This window comes from Lytechinus pictus, chromosome 14 (assembly GCF_037042905.1).
Source record: "Lytechinus pictus isolate F3 Inbred chromosome 14, Lp3.0, whole genome shotgun sequence".
NCBI classification, from domain to species: domain Eukaryota; kingdom Metazoa; phylum Echinodermata; class Echinoidea; order Temnopleuroida; family Toxopneustidae; genus Lytechinus; species Lytechinus pictus.
This window is the reverse complement of record NC_087258.1, coordinates 20,879,554-20,897,210: the sequence shown is the minus strand read 5'-3', so window position 1 is coordinate 20,897,210 and position 17,657 is coordinate 20,879,554. Positions and strand designations below refer to the sequence as shown.

Below are 17,657 nucleotides of genomic sequence, written 5' to 3'. Positions count from 1 at the left end.
TTGTTCCTTCTTTCCTTTTAAAGTTTTTGCTATGTCCGTTCGGGGGGGGGGGGGTAGTACTTTCTTTGTATATTTTTCTAGCTTTATTTCTTAATACCTTAGTAAAAGTGGCTCCCGTTCCTTGTCCACTATTCCTTCTCAAAGGTTAGTGAACCCCACCACAAAATGCATTTCTTCATGCCGAGTGTTGAAAATAGACAACAACACTACAATACGCAGCGAGCCCAGAGAAACAAACTTTATTGAATTTGAAAGTTTATCAAATTAATTCATTATTAGATATCTAAAAGAAATGGCAGGACTTGAACATTCTAAATACATTTCATGTTTATTTTTGGTAGGATTCACTGACTTTGGAGCTTCACTGTAACATTGTCAAGATAAATGACAAAGATTCTCATTAACATGGTCAAGAGATGAATAGAATCACTACTTAACTGTTGCTATAGTAGGCCCTATCAGTATCCGAGTAATTGTGATTTATTGTCAATTATCTTAATACGATTCCATGATGAAAAAAAAAACTTAAATCACCAAGAACATATTACGCACATAGTGTACCCGAAGTAATGCCGCCGTTTAAGAAGTTGGAATAGCGCCATCATACACAGTTTTGAAACCAGTCTTACTTTCTTGAAAATTATTTCGAAAAACCGATATTATTGTTGTGATGTTTTTTTCCTACTCTTCTTTTAATTTTTGCTCCATTATTTTTCTAATTTCTTACCTTTTTTCTTTAATTCTTTCTCCCTTTCTTTCACCCCCCCCCCCCTCTCTCTCTCTCTCTCCCATTCTATTTCTTTCCTTTCTCCCTCTGGGTGTTCGTACATGACCCATTTTTAATAATTATTTATAAATCAGTGTCCCCCAAGAGTTCTTCCTTATCTTAAATGTTCAGTTAATTTTGATGATATTTTTAATAAAGGTTATTTCATGCGCATGTCAGTCGAGATAAATGTGCTGTTTTGAATATATGTATATAGATCAAGGAAAACATTATAATCTTATTTCATTTTCATTGTGATCATCGCGTGCGTTCAAAAGCAATTTATATTTCAATTATCCTTCAAATCTTTCTCTGCTTATCATCACCATACTTATTAACGATGGTTATGCCTTAACAAATATTATCATCACCGTCATCATCATCATCATCATTACCATCATCACCAACATCGTCGTCGTCATCACCATCTTGACCACCACCATATGCCACCTTCGACATCATCATCGTATTCGTCATCATCACCATCATCATCTTCGTCGTCATCATCATCATCAGCAGCATCATCATTATCCTAAACTCTATCAACACCACCATCATCATCATTACATCGTCACCATCGCTATCATCTTCACCACCACTATTATTATCATTATCAACATAAATACCACCACGACAACACTACCTTCATAATGATAGTAATAATAATCATCGTCATTGCAACCACCACCCCTATCTGGATAGTACAGAACAAGCCGAGATGTGAACCATGGAATTGAGATATTTCTACAGTGTTGATTTGTAGATTTTATTCAATCTGAAATGATAAAACAAAACAGCATATTTTGAGTCATCTCATCCTGAATTAAAACATGCACTTAAATATGAATATCTTGTGTAACCTGGTCTTGATGCATTTACATTTGTCCATCAAAGTATTACTTAATATTCTGACCAAGATTGACTTTCATTGTTTATAGTAAAAGCATGGATTAAGACTAATATAAACCAACTGAAAGTCTGAATGTAGCAGACAATATTATTTTCTATCAAAATCACTCCTTATATAAAAGGCATAAAAAATCAATGCCCAATTTTGGCAGGGCGCCATCAACGCATAGTTGAGTCCAACTATGCCGAAACAAATCCCTAATAGCTTTTAAAACTGCTTTTCTCTAAATTAAATGTATATGCAATTATTCATGAACTAAACTAGTTTTGCCAGAAACTTATTTCTACCTCTTCAAAATACACTTCATGAATTCACCAAATGTTCATGTATCAGACTCATGAACATGTTTTTGTATCCTTTTGTATAGATCTATATTTATGCACTTTCACCTCACAATGAACAACTTGTCTTAAGCATAGATATGCTTTAAAAATACAATATAATCTTTGTAATATGAAAATAACCCAGATATTTTGTCTCTTCATTCTCACAAAAAAAGAAGTCTTGTATTTTCATGCTTTTGCTTAGATTATGAATCCAAACCGAACTAAACTTCCTGGAAATGTTTATATTCACATTTTCCAACATAACCAGTTGCTTCCAAAAAACTAAACAAAGCTTTCAACTGAAGCTTTTCATTAATTAAATATTCAGATTTTAGACATCTTGAAACTTTTACTTTATAACACAAATTTCAGTTATATGCATTTAAGACAATTGTGATTAGATTTCACACGAGCCTTTTGAGCCAAAAAATTGTCTTCTAACTTCAACCTCTTTTCACGTGTATATTTATAATGAATTTTTACTTCTGTTTTTCGTCAATAACTCTCTTTGAGTTTCTTGTCATAATTATATAATCAACACATTATCTCCCCTATTATCTGATTAATCTACGAAACTTACTTCTATGACGGGACACAAATTAACATTGCTGAAATTTGGACATAAAAGGTGACGAACTGCAGCACCTCCGTAAACTCATGAACGTGAAAAATCTGATGCTGAAGATAGCGCACTGCTATAAATTGACGTGTTGACAAATTTGATATGGTATCTTTGAGGTAGATCATTAAAGCAAACGTTATAATAATTATATGGCGTTTAATCCAAAACAAATCACTTTTTTCCAAAGTTTAATCTTCTCTCCAATTTAGCCTTTCTGAAGGATTAAATTTTCTCATATATTCAGCTTCTTACCAAAACATCCTCCCCGCCCAATGAGGGGGTTGTCCTCATTACAAATCGAAACAAAAAAAAAAAACAGCCAAATTCGCGCTACAGATAAATTGTTTCAAAACTTACAGTCCTTATGTACTAATCTTCGTATCCCTCAACAGGGTAGATTACTGCTAACTTGGTTACTGGGCGACGATATTCAGAGTTCATAGTCTTTACTTTCACATTCCGCACTTTACCGTCGTCACCTGGGTAAACTTCAATCACGCGAGCGATTGTCCACTTGCTGCGTATAGAGTTCATGTCGGCGAGCATTACTACATCCCCAATGCAGACATTGCGTCGATGAACATTCCACTTCCTTCTTGGAGCTAACAGTGGCAAAACATCCCTTGTCCACCGTTGCCAGAAAGAATCTACAATGCGCTGAACCAGTTCCACTCTGTGTCTTGGATTTCGCGTCTTCAAGAATGGGCCTTGCGCTACGCTCCCCGAAGCTCGTCCTAGAAGCATGTCGTTCGGTGAGATATAGCTGCCATCGTCTGGATCAGTTGGAAGTCGGCCGATAGGTCTTTGGTTGACAAGATTCGATACCTCCACTAAGCATGTATACAGTTCAAAAGGCGACAACACTTGATCACCTATCGCCCTTTTCAATGCATGCTTGCAGCTCTTGACCAAAGATTCGGCGCACCCGTTTTGATGTGGTGCCCCTGGAGTTACAAACTTCCATGTAGTGCCTCTCTCTGCACAAAAGTCCTTCAGCTCGTTGTCAGACATTCCTTCCGTCATCTTCCTTAGTTCTCGTTCTGCACCTATGAACTGGGTACCATTGTCGCTCATGATCATCGTTGGTTGTCCTCTGATAGAGAAGAAACGTCTTAGCACCTGTATGAATTCCATCGTACTACAATCCACTGCCAGTTCCAGATGAACAGCACGAGTGTTCAAGCAGGTGAATATCACACCATAATATTTTGATGTCTTGTTACGTCCCACTTTCACCGTTAGCGGCCCGAAATAATCACATGAAGTGAAGTGGAATGGTGGTGTACTTGGGGCCAATCTCTCTTTTGGTAGGTCTGACATCTGTTGGGTCTCTGTCTTGTGCTGAAACACTCTGCACCTGGTACATCTATACTTAACTGTCTTGGCAAGTTTGTGACCATGAAGAATCCAGTATTTCAGTCTTATCTTTGCCATGGTTGCAGCTACTCCACTGTGACTCGTCTCATGTACATGACGAGTAATCAGTCTTGAAACATGATGTCCATATGGAAGCAGGGCAGGATGCTTCTGCTCGAATGCCTCCAACCCGTATGATACCGTAGTCATCAATGAATGGACTCAAAAAAGACTTCAGCTCTCCTTTCTTGATCCGAGACTCCATGCCATTTTGTACATCTCTGATGATGTACTTTTCTCCGTCATCTAGTTCTGTGGGCGTAATCTTTGTACTGGTCTCTTTTTCCTGATTCTGCCGTCTGGCCTTGAGTTTCTTTACAAACTTTATCACCAATGCTGCTACTCTGACCAGTTTCCTCCAGTTAGAGAACCTCTCGTAATGAATCAGATGATGACTCTGAGACACATTTAGAACTGTCTTCTCGTTACGCCTCTCCTTCTCAACATCAGGAAGGTCCTCACAAACCTTAACTTCGTCGGACCAATCAGATGCTGACTTTTGAAGAAAGTCTGGACCCCGTTGCCATGACCCCACCAGCTCACTTGCCTTCAGTCCTCTTGATAACACATCTGCTATGTTGCTTTCTCCAGAGATGTGTCTCCATTTGCAGGGGTCTGTGCTGGTCTGGATTTCTCCCACTTTTGTTGTAACAAACGTCTTGAAGGTTTTCGCCCTACCTCTAATCCACGAGAGGGCGATCGTACTGTCTGTCATTAAAATGACATCCTCAATTTCAATCCTCAGCTCCTCCAATATCGTCTTAAATAACCTACTCGCAAGAACTGCAGCCTGAAGCTCAAGGCGTGGAACTGTTAGTGGCTTGAGTGGTGCCACTCGTGATTTTGCTGCCACAAATCTAGTCATGTAGCCTCCACCATCCATTTCCCACCTCAGGTATGCACACGCTCCAAAGGCATGCATCGAAGCATCACTGAAGATACAGAGCAGCGGCTTACCCACTGCCTCTTTCGGAGTCAGACATCTTTCAAATGTTACCTCCTTGAGCTCTTCCATTTCTTGAAAGAATCTTTTCCATTCCATTTGACATTCATCTGGAAGAACTGCATCCCAGTCATAGCCATTTTCCCATAGTTGCTGTAGTCCAATTTTTGCCCGGATGACAAATGGTGCTGTATAGCCAATCGGATCGAAGATTCGGGCAACATGACTGAGGATGATTCTCTTGGTTAGTCTCTTATCTATGAACTTGTCAACTTTCACTCTGTAAGAGAACTCATCCTTCTCTCTATCCCAGAAGACTCCTAGCACCTTCTCCTCTGCTAGACTTTCCATCATAGTTTTCTCCATTTCGTTTGCCTCTGGACCTTTTAGCTGTATGTTGGAAGTCCAGCCTTTCACCTTAAACCCACCATCAGCAAGAATCATGTCAATGTCCTTGGTTAAGGCTTTAGCTTGCTCTATCGTATCTGTAGATGTGCAGATGTCATCCATGTATGTATCTCTTTTCAATACATCTGCAGCCTCTGGAGACTGAGCACGGCCTTCTTCTGCAGTGAGTCTCAGTGCTGTCTGCGCCATTGCTGGAGCCGGCTTATCTCCAAACGTCACGACTTGCATCACATACGTATCAGGCTTTCTGTTCACTTGCAAATCTCTCCATAAAAACCTGTGTACGTGCTGATCAGACTCGGGTATCAGCACCCTGTGGTACATTTTTGAGATATCTGCACAAACTGCTACTGACCTCTCCCGGAAACGTAGGATGACTCCAAACAAGTTATTTAAGAGGTCAGGGCCTTTCATCCAGAAGTCGTTGAGACACTTGCCAGCATACACTGAAGAGGAATTGAAGACAATTCTTATCGGTGTGCTCTTCTTTTCCGGTCGCAACACTGCATGATGAGGAATATAATGCACAGGGCCCTCATACGACTCCATTTCCTCATTTGTCATTTTCCTTGCGAAACCCATCTGTACCATTTCTTTGATTTGATTATCATAGGCTTTGGCATGCTCGGCATCCTTCAGCAACCTTTTCTCTGTAGCACAGAGCATTTTTTCCACCAGTACCTTGTTGTCTGGCAGTTCCTTTGGGTTTCTCTGCCATGGATATGGAACCAGCCACTGTCGTCCTTTCTTCTGACAAGCCTTGATGATAAACTTCTGTTCATCTACCTCTTTATCTGGACAGGCCACTCCCATAGACTCTGTCGTCCAAAAATCCTGCAGATCAATGGGATTCCTGATTACTTGTACATTGAGTACGTTTCCACCCTTCTGGCCTGGTTTACCACCAAACACCACCCAGCCTAGTGGCGTTCGCTTAGCAACTAGATGTCCTCTCTCTCTTGGCTTTCCATTCCCAAGATGAAGTTTTGCATAGTCGGCACCGATGAGTAGATCAATTGGTCCAGAACCTCTGTAGAGTTTGTCAAGATGGAAAATCCTTGCTAACTCTCTAACATTAACACCTGTGATGTTATCGTTGATGACATCTAGTCCGATAGCTTGTACCACAATGACTTTATGGGTATCCAAAGACTCAAGCTTAACCCGATATAACTTGGAATCAGCAGTCTCTCTGTCTCCGCCAACTTTTGTGATCACGACTTGGATTGGATCACCCTCGAGATTAAGTGTCTTTGCAATCTCCGTCCTGATGAGTGTCACTTGAGACCCAGAGTCCAACAAACAGTTACCAATGACCGCTCCCTTCGTACCTCGAACCTTGACTGACAGTATTGGTAACAGAGTCTCACTTGATCCGATACTTGCCACGTCCACTGTAGACTCCCTTTTTTCTATTGTTGAATGTAGCAAAGGATGATGATATGACGGGCATTGGTCGCACTTCCTTCTTCGTCTACATGTGGTCATGCGGTGTTCCTTGCTGGCCCGCTTCAGACAGCTAAAGCACGCTCTGTTCGCCTTCATCAAGTCGTACCTTTCTGGTTGGCTCATTCTGATAATCATTTGACACTTATCAATCCAGTGATCATTGGATTTACAGTGCCAACACTTAAAGTCCTGCTTACGAACCACATCATTGCCTTCGTCTTGGTTCATAACTTGGTGTATGGATGCACCTTGCTTGGTCCTGTTATCTGACCTTCCTTCTCGAATGGATGCAGTCGCCCGAATGCGAGTCTGTAGTTCCTCGCTCATCCAGTCCATCAAGCCCTTTAAAGTGGGTGACCTCTGCAGACGTAACCAAATCTTACGATCTTCATTTGTAAGCTTCCGTTCTATCAACGCCAACATATGAGAATTGTTCATATCCTCTTCCTTATTTATCTGTTTCAGAGTGTTGTAACTCCTCCTAACTAATCCGGCAAACTCGATGAACCTTGCATCCTCACCGTCCTTCAAGTTCTTGAACTTTGTGATATCAGATATGATAGCATCGGCTAGATTCCTCGGATCACCGTACATGATATCAAGTTGCTCCCACGCTGCTTGATAGTCGGTTCCTATCCCTTGAATTATTTCCAGTGGTTTCCCTTGCAGGCTAGTACGCATAATTGTTATGCAATCCCTTTCGGCATATCTGGTTTCAATGAGATGCTTGAAGTCGGACTTAAAAGTTTGATATTCTCTAATATCTCCTGAAAACCTGGGTAACTTAGGTTTTTCAACCTGCACCTTACATTGAGTTGCATTTCTTACTCCTCCAGAGCTGATATTTCCAATGCTATTGTTTTCGAGGTAGTCACAAACCTTTGCTTTCACTTGCATGAAGTTATTCATGCAATCTTCTATCCATGCCTGCTCTGATTCATATGCCGAATCATCAAGAAGCTCACAGTATACGTCATGCTTCTCTTCCAGATCTTTGTAGCATTTCTGACATTCCTGAAAACCCTCATCAACCTCTTTGCTGGATCTTTCACTGTCCATCAGGGCCTGAACTTGATTCAAAGTCCTTGTGAACTTCCCCTTTGCCGACCTCCGCTTCACCTTCAGTTCGCCTGCTCTTTCAGCCATCTTGTCCTTCTTGTACTATTCCCGGAGTATGCGAAGAAATTGAATTTATGGATAGTACAGAACAAGCCGAGATGTGAACCATGGAATTGAGATATTTCTACAGTGTTGATTTGTAGATTTTATTCAATCTGAAATGATAAAACAAAACAGCATATTTTGAGTCATCTCATCCTGAATTAAAACATGCACTTAAATATGAATATCTTGTGTAACCTGGTCTTGATGCATTTACATTTGTCCATCAAAGTATTACTTAATATTCTGACCAAGATTGACTTTCATTGTTTATAGTAAAAGCATGGATTAAGACTAATATAAACCAACTGAAAGTCTGAATGTAGCAGACAATATTATTTTCTATCAAAATCACTCCTTATATAAAAGGCATAAAAAATCAATGCCCAATTTTGGCAGGGCGCCATCAACGCATAGTTGAGTCCAACTATGCCGAAACAAATCCCTAATAGCTTTTAAAACTGCTTTTCTCTAAATTAAATGTATATGCAATTATTCATGAACTAAACTAGTTTTGCCAGAAACTTATTTCTACCTCTTCAAAATACACTTCATGAATTCACCAAATGTTCATGTATCAGACTCATGAACATGTTTTTGTATCCTTTTGTATAGATCTATATTTATGCACTTTCACCTCACAATGAACAACTTGTCTTAAGCATAGATATGCTTTAAAAATACAATATAATCTTTGTAATATGAAAATAACCCAGATATTTTGTCTCTTCATTCTCACAAAAAAAGAAGTCTTGTATTTTCATGCTTTTGCTTAGATTATGAATCCAAACCGAACTCACTCACACAACATGCGAGGTTAGTATACTAACCTCGCACAACACATGTGATTTCATAGTGCATTTTGACGTTTTCATCCATCACACGAATGTGAGGGACTAAACTACGCTAAACCTTTCAATATTTGTCCACTATGTTTATCTTGATCGTATGATCAAGTTTATTGCAAAAAGCAATCATAAATTATTTATTAAAGTGTTTTTATCGCTTACCTCCAAATCTCAACCAGGATACTTCGCTCGGTCCGTCCTTAGTCATCCTTCGTACTGCGGTGGAAATTACGCAAACAACAATCGAAATGCGAAATTTTCCTATCGAACATTCTCGATTCAAGTCGTCGGCGCATAATAGGAAATTGTACCAAAAATCAACATAGTTCTCTATTTATTCAAACAATTTTTTCTGGGGTGCACTTGACCTTTAAGAGATTTTCCGATGAAAATATTACATGGAACTTGGAAATACAAATCATAATTTGGTTGAACAAAATGTTTTCTGTTAAAGTATAAAACAGAAGAGGAACATATATCCTTCACGTATTTTTATATCCAAAATATGTTGCCTTAGTATGGAATAATCACAATGACATAAAATGAAAATGGGTAAAGTACCTTTCTAATGATCATTGAGATTTCGCCTGTGGAATCATTGTTTGATAATTTTCAAAGCTTTAAATAGATGAAAATGTTCATTGAGAAAATATACATATATATGTATGAACAAAATGATAATGTCCCGATTGTTTCGCATTACGTGTGTTAGATTGCGGGCGTTTGTGTGTGTGTGTAGGAAGCAAGATGTTCGTGTTAATGTTTGCACAAAAAAGGAGAGGGAAAGGGAAAGGAAAAGGGAGGGGGAAAGGTAGAGGAGAGAGAGGGAAAAGGATACCATAAAATAGAAAGAAAACAAAGGAAAGGAAGAGGGGAAGGGAGAGGGAAAGAAAAATGGAAAGAGCGAGAAAAGAGTATATAGGGGAGGGAGAAAGGAAAGAAAAGAAGGGAAAGGAAAAAGCGAGAAAGGGAATGGAGGGGGCGGGAAAGGAAAGGAGAGACAATAAAAGACAGATCAGGGGAGGGGGAAAAGTAGAGGAGAGAGAGGGAAAAGGAGACCATAAAATAGAAAGAAAACAAAAGAAAGGAAGAGGGGAAGGGAGAGGGAAAGAAAAATGGAAAGAGCGAGAAAAGAGTAGGGGAGGGAGAAAGGAAAGAAAAGAAGGGAAAGGAAAAGCGAAAAAGGGAAGGGAAAGGGAGAGAAGAAAAGAAGGGAGAACGAAAATGGGGAAAGGGAGAAGGAGAGGGGATAATGAAGGGGATAGGAAAATGTCAAGTTTGAAGATCTGAATATTAACACTAAAACAAAATTAGACTCCCATGTTTTATTTATAAAAATACCATCTTTTTCATGATTATAAAGGTTCAACGTCCCTGTTCTAGGTCTAAACTTCAACATAAATCTACTGGCGCTTCGCGCTTGAATTCTGGAGGTCATTCCTCTTTTAAAAGTATAGGTAATCTGTCGGACTTTTCAAATCCCAAATTTAAATCTTAAGCGCAAATGCCCTCGCATTATTTTTCATTTAGATACAGTCCTGTCATCAATATCAAAAACTCTAAGCGCGAGCTTCGCGCTGGCATCATTTTTGTAAGTGACATTTATGATGTTGTTCATATTTAAAAAATGTCCATTTGTTGAGGTTTAAATGTCCAAAAGTTCAGCGCTCGCATAATTTGTAAGGTAAATAGACCTACCCTTTTAATTGTTATACAAAGGCGCTTATACAACGTCCAGAATGCAGTTCGGAATATTGAAAATAACTATTGGTCCCGCTATTTCTGCCCGTGCGACAAGCATTTATCATTTTGAATCATGAGATTCACCTTTAAAATATGATGAAAAAGTATCGTTAAGACTGAATTAAGAAAAAAAGAAGCTTATATACGTTTCACGCTCACATTTTAATTGATCCGTTAGCTTGTGATGATAATGGTGACTTCGTTAATATATCTTAGCGGACATGTCCACCTTTTGGTGCTTCAAGAAAAATAAACACAACACACAAATAATAATAGAAAACGAACAAGAATAGAATAGATAGTTACCTATCCCACTCATGAATTCTTATTTAACAGTCCCCAAAACGTATTTTTTTCGTGTTAGCTTATTTCATATACATATATATATATATAAATATATATATATATATATATATATATAGGCGTAAATAAATCAAGCATTTTATATATATATATATATATATATATATATATATATATATATATATATATATATATATCTTTCACACAATATTTAAATAAAAGAGTTGCCAAAGCTGTAGTACACGTATAACTTCACACACATATATATATATATATATATATATATATATATATATATATATATAGGTCTCCTCATCATGGTTATAAAAAGTGCTCAGAATGTTTTATTTTCAAGTCCTTGTATCAGAATCTTCAGCTCGGGCAGCTCTATCGCATTTTGATTACTATCCTGTTGATTTATTTACTTGAACAAAATATTTAAAATGTCCAGCTTTTAGAACATCTATATCAAAAAAAGGTATTCACCTTTGATCATAGATGAGGAAGAAGAAAAAAGTGAAAAAAAATAGGAAACAAACTAACGAATTAATGTGACATAATTTTTCTTCATTTCAAGGCGACTCTTTACATTTCATCATCGCTGATGGCGCTACAATAGAAAATACCGCTTGACAGCAAAAAAAAAACAGAAAGAGGAAAATAATGCTGAGCGTCTAAAATGCAGCTAGCAGTACAAGCTGCAGAACCGTAAACAAACATCTTGTGAATAATATCGCGCGCCCTCTTTAAGCAAAAGTTTACAACCACAATTACCCTGCGGTATCTACGTGAAGATCACGAGAAAATGAATTTTTTTTCTTAAAAACACACCAAAGAGAAGACAAGAAACGATCCATATGGTTCGGTAAGTGTCATAGCACAATTAGAAACATTATTTTAAAAGGAATGGCTTAGTTATTTTAGTAAAAAGGGTGTGAAAAATTCGCGTGCACCATGTGCATATGAATCCTTCGCACGCGAGATGCATTGATCCCATGATGAGTGAACCGAACTAAACTTCCTGGAAATGTTTATATTCACATTTTCCAACATAACCAGTTGCTTCCAAAAAACTAAACAAAGCTTTCAACTGAAGCTTTTCATTAATTAAATATTCAGATTTTAGACATCTTGAAACTTTTACTTTATAACACAAATTTCAGTTATATGCATTTAAGACAATTGTGATTAGATTTCACACGAGCCTTTTGAGCCAAAAAATTGTCTTCTAACTTCAACCTCTTTTCACGTGTATATTTATAATGAATTTTTACTTCTGTTTTTCGTCAATAACTCTCTTTGAGTTTCTTGTCATAATTATATAATCAACACATTATCTCCCCTATTATCTGATTAATCTACGAAACTTACTTCTATGACGGGACACAAATTAACATTGCTGAAATTTGGACATAAAAGGTGACGAACTGCAGCACCTCCGTAAACTCATGAACGTGAAAAATCTGATGCTGAAGATAGCGCACTGCTATAAATTGACGTGTTGACAAATTTGATATGGTATCTTTGAGGTAGATCATTAAAGCAAACGTTATAATAATTATATGGCGTTTAATCCAAAACAAATCACTTTTTTCCAAAGTTTAATCTTCTCTCCAATTTAGCCTTTCTGAAGGATTAAATTTTCTCATATATTCAGCTTCTTACCAAAACACCTATCATCACCACCACCACCATCATCATCACCACCATCATCCTCATAGTCACCGTCGTTACCATCCCCACCACCCCTATCACCACCACGGCTACCATCATTTGAATAATCTTCATCACCACCATCATCATCATCTATCATAGTAATCATTACGATCATCATTATCATCACTATCATCACCATCATCAACATATATCGTCATAATCATTGTCATCATTATCATTATTATCATCATCATCACCATCATCATCATTACCATCATCATCATCTTCATCATCATCATCATCATGTATCGTCATAATCATTGCCATCATTATTATCATCATCATCATCATCATCATCGTTACCATCATCATCATCATCATCATCATTACCATCATCATCATCATCATCATCATTACCATCATTATCTTCATCACTATCACCATCATCATATATCGTCATAATCAATGCCATCATCATCATTACCTATACCATCATCATCATCATCATTATCATCATCATCACCATCATCACATTGTCTATCATAATCACCATCACATTCGTCGCTATGACGCTTATATCACATACCCATGTACCGTAAGCCGTCATTAGCAAATTTAACACAATGTTTTTCTAGCTTTGTTTAAATATATATATATATATATATATATATATATATATATATATATATATATATATATATATGTATATATACACCTTAGTAATAGTGACTCCCGTCCCTTGTCCACTATTCATTCTCAAAAGTTAGTGAACCCCACCAAAAATGCATGTTTTCATGCTGAGTGTTGAATATACACATCAGCACTACAATCTAAATACATATTATGTTCTTTTTGGAGGGGTTCACTAACTTTGGAGTTCCACTGTAACACTGGCTACAGCGCTTCTCAACTTGTTTTTACTTGAGGACCACTGTGATTCTCAGAATTTTTTCGAGGCCCACCAACCAAAATTTGTAGAAAACGTCAATTTTGATGAAAAAAAAATGTTTCGTGAAATTTGAACACAAATCTCTAAAGCACATTCGAAACAAACAGTTTGAGAACTAATCTGTATCGCAAATGTCCGGTGAATGGGCGACAATTAACTACATTCACAAAATGCATGCACACGAGGTTCACATCAAGGTTATATCTAAACCATCATAGTGTGCATGTGTAGGCTTTGGAACATACATGATACCTAAGCGTGTTTTAGTTTTGTTTGACCCACGTAGACCGATCGGACCATGGAAGTAGTTTTCTAACTCCATGATCGGGCATATGTTCGGACTCGTCTGTGAAATATAGGCCCTTCTATAGTTTTCCCCTATTTTTCCCCCTCCATCTTAAGTTTCTCGCGGCCCATCGGTTGAGAAGCGCTGGTCTGTCAGTGAATAGATGACAAAGATTCTCATTAACATGGTCAAGAGATGAATAGAATTTTTACTAAATTTTTTGCTATAGTAGGCCCTATCAGTATCCGAGTAATTATGATTTATTTTCAATTATCTTATTACAATTCGATAATGAAAAAAATTTAATCATCAAGAACAGATATCGCACTCTCAATCATAAACGACCTTGTATTAAGTGTACCCGAAGTAATGTCGCCGTTCAAGAAGTTTGAATAGCGCCATCATACACAGTTTTGAAACCAGTCTTTCTTTCTTGATAATTATTTCGAAAAACCGATATTATCGTTTTGTTGTTTCTTTCCTACACTTCTTTTAATCTTTGCTCCTTTATTTTTCTGATTTCTTATCTTTTTTTTCTTTAATTCTTTCTCCCTTTTATCCCTTTCTTTCACCCCCCCCCCCCCTTCTCTCTCTCTCTCCCATTCTATTTATTTCCTTTCTCCCTCTGGGTGTTTGTACATGGCCCATTTTAATAATAATTTCTAAATCAAAATGTCCACCTAAAGTTCTTCCTTATCTTGAATATTTATCTCTTCCATTTTAATTTCCCGTACATGTCAGGTCATTCGAGATAAATGTGCTCTTTTGAATATATGTATAGATCAAGGAAAACATTATAATCTTATTTTATTTTCATTCTGATTATCGTGTGCGTCAAAAAACAATTTTTATCTCAATTATCCTCCTTCAAATCTATATCTGCTTATCATCACCATGTGTATTAACGATGGTTATTCCGTTATAACTATCATCATCACCTCATCATTTCCACTATCATCATCATCATCATCGTCGTCATCATTATCTTTACCACCATCTTCATCACCACGTGCCACTATCATCGTCGTCGTCGGCATCACCACCATCATCATTAATACTTTCATCATCGTTACATCATCATCGCTATCATCTTCACCACCATCATTATTAAAATTATCCCCATTAATACCACCAGGACCAACACTACCTTCATCATCATCATCATCATATTCATCATCGTCACCATCACCACCGCCACGGCTACCATCATTTGAATAATCTTCATCACAATCATCATCATCATCATCATCATCTATCATAATAATTACCATCACATTCGTCGCTATGACGCTTATATCACATACCCATGTACCGTAAGCCGTCACTAGCAAATTTAACACAAATGCATTTGAGATGACACCCCCCCCCTTTCCTCAACCCCTTTTTATTACTAGAAACTCTCAGAATTCGTGTTAATGTCTCAGTGATTATTTATTAGAACTATTCTACCAGAATATGACAGTGTTGACTATACATGTAATTTTTTCCAACCGAAATTAGTGATAAGCAGTTCTTGGTTTTTAAGTAAATCATCTTCATATTCCACTCTCTTCTCGCTCGTTCTAAATATAGGTCATAACTATACACAAGAGCATCTCATATAACCTCTGAGAGAGAGCAGTAACTCGATAACATGCATTTCTAAAATATAAATCGAGATATTTACACAAGAAAAAACAATCATTTATAAATCAAATTCAAAGTACAATGAAATTTTATTAAAGAAAATAGCCACAGATCGACCTGCATGGAGTTGTCCATCTACGTTAATTTTATCTCGAATTAGTGTGTAATTTTTTTTAGCACGGTTGAACTCCCAATCGAAAATAATTCTTCGTTTGGGGCTTGTACTAATAAAAGCTAGCTGTTATTTTTATTTTTCCAGATCAATGTTTACAATTATCTATTTTACTTGATTAAACTTCCATTTTGAATTTCGAAATAAGGGGTGGTTTAGTTTTGTTATTTGTTTTACACCAATTTGTTGGGTGCAAATTCGGGGTAACGATTGCAGAAAAGACTTTTAAAACTGCTAATATTTAGCAGTTTTAATGGGTGTCAAATTCTGGTATCTGAAGCGATCGTGGTTACATACTTGAATGTAGAGAGAGAACACCGGGTAATAAAAACTTGAGTACACGAGTCGAATAGCAATCGTTTACTTAAGGACGTTCCACAGTTAAAGTGAAATCCATGTCATTTTCACCAAACTTTGCTCATAGATATTTTAGAACCTTAATATTCGAAATATGCAAAAATTAACATAGGTCCATGTGCTTGATTTTTTGCTACAGAGCTTCAAAGTTCACCCAAATTGATGTTCTTAAGAATCGCGCATTCAAAAGAATTTGGCATTTTTAGACCGCCCAAGATTACTACAATCAGTTTAAACCTTTATTACTCAGTCAAAATACATGAAAAAGTCATCAAATTTCGCAAGAGAGTTAATAATTGTATCTTTAGAATGGAAAATCTATTTATAGTGCTGTTTGTTTGCATTTTTAAGTTTAACAGCACTGCCAGTTCTTAAAAATGGCGTAAAAGATAACAAAATCCCAATCTAAAAAATGTGAAATTTCAGTAACAAACTACAAACGTACAATATATGCTGCACTTTATTCAAAATCCATGTCATTTTCACCAAAGTTTGCAGAGTTGTAGAGGAAGGTATACCTAAGAGTTACAAACACTAAAAAATAGGGGTTCATGTGCTTGTTTTTAAACTATCAGCATTTTTATAAGAGCAAATGTGCTTTTTAAAACACAAAAAATGCGCCGAATGCTTTGTATCTATGTGAAGAAAAAATCAAAACCACTCTACCATTTATTCAAACTCGGGGTAATATTCGTGATTCTTGGCAGCACTGCAGAGTAAAGTATTTTGAAATTGTAGAGAATTTTTTTTGAATGGTCCATGGAATAATTCAATTTTTTAGTTTCATAAAATAACTCATAGGATCTGCAGTTAAAGTGCAGAAGATGAGAAAAATCAGCTCAAACCTGCAGCTAATTAATCACCTGTTCATTCATTGTGATGCCAGCGCGCAGAGTGTAAACTATGCGCAGATCATAATGCGCACAAACATAACTGTGGGACGTCCTTAATCTAAAATTAAAGATAGTGGAATCTATCTGTATGAATTTTCTCTAAAAATAATATATCTTTTCAAAATGGACAATTTTTTGTTCATTTTTGCCCAAAATTTAAATTTTGTTGACCTTGTCAATTTCCTTGTGAAAAACATGGCAATTGCCATAGCAAAAATAAATGCATAGAATTTATATGATTATTCTGTGCATTATTCATTATCATATCATCATTATTAATTTTCAACAGCATTTACCCTTAAAAAAGGGCTTATTTTCTCAAGCACCATGACCAACAATTCTTTCATTGTCGTCCATTCACCTCATTCACAACAACATCATTATTTTCTTATTTTTCACTACTATGCCAGTGTTAACTTCAATCTTTCATAATTTTGTACCATTAACCTCACAATCTATGCTCTTTCACCGTTCTCTGCTTTTTTATATTCTAATTATATCCTATCATACCTGTTCACATCTGAATACAACAGGGCATCCAAACACATCTCAAACCACTTTCACACTGGAAAAATAATAAGAAATTTAGTAATGTGAAATAGAAGGTAAGGGACTATTTAATAACATCATTGCAGAGCATCACAATGTAAAAATAAAACTGACACATAGTACAAAGTGGTTGACCTTTGCATAATATCATAAAATTATTTTCATTCGGACAATATTATCTAAAGATAAAACACAGCTTCGGACAATATTATCTGAATAGACACAGGCTTCGGATAGGATCATCCGAATAGAAACACAGCTTCGGGCAACAGTG

At 36.8% G+C, this 17,657-nt stretch overlaps 2 protein-coding genes across 3 annotated transcripts; both read right to left on the bottom strand.

The window, feature by feature from the left end:
• Positions 1-1,500: 1,500 nt before the first annotated feature.
• LOC135156691 (uncharacterized) lies at positions 1,501-12,368 on the bottom strand. 2 transcript variants are annotated; one of them, XM_064109670.1, is made up of 2 exons: positions 12,267-12,368; positions 1,501-8,114 (listed from the first exon to the last, which is right to left on the bottom strand). In XM_064109670.1, exon 2 carries the CDS (start codon positions 7,984-7,986, stop codon positions 4,087-4,089), a length of 3,900 nt encoding a protein of 1,299 aa, XP_063965740.1. In that variant the 5' UTR covers positions 7,987-8,114; positions 12,267-12,368; the 3' UTR covers positions 1,501-4,086. The 2 variants fall into 2 exon arrangements, with proteins under 2 accessions (XP_063965740.1, XP_063965741.1); XM_064109671.1 differs by lacking the exon at positions 12,267-12,368 and adding an exon at positions 9,012-9,069 and having other exon boundaries at positions 1,502-8,114.
• On the bottom strand, positions 2,994-4,058 carry LOC135156592 (uncharacterized). Its single transcript, XM_064109157.1, has one exon. It carries the CDS (start codon positions 4,056-4,058, stop codon positions 2,994-2,996), a length of 1,065 nt encoding a protein of 354 aa, XP_063965227.1.
• Positions 12,369-17,657: the final 5,289 nt, after the last annotated feature.

Coding starts and splice junctions, on each gene's coding strand:
- LOC135156691 (XM_064109670.1), bottom strand. CDS start 7,986: ATGGCTGAAAGAGCAGGCGAACTGAAGGTGAAGCGGAGGTCGGCAAAG.
- LOC135156592 (XM_064109157.1), bottom strand. CDS start 4,058: ATGGCAAAGATAAGACTGAAATACTGGATTCTTCATGGTCACAAACTT.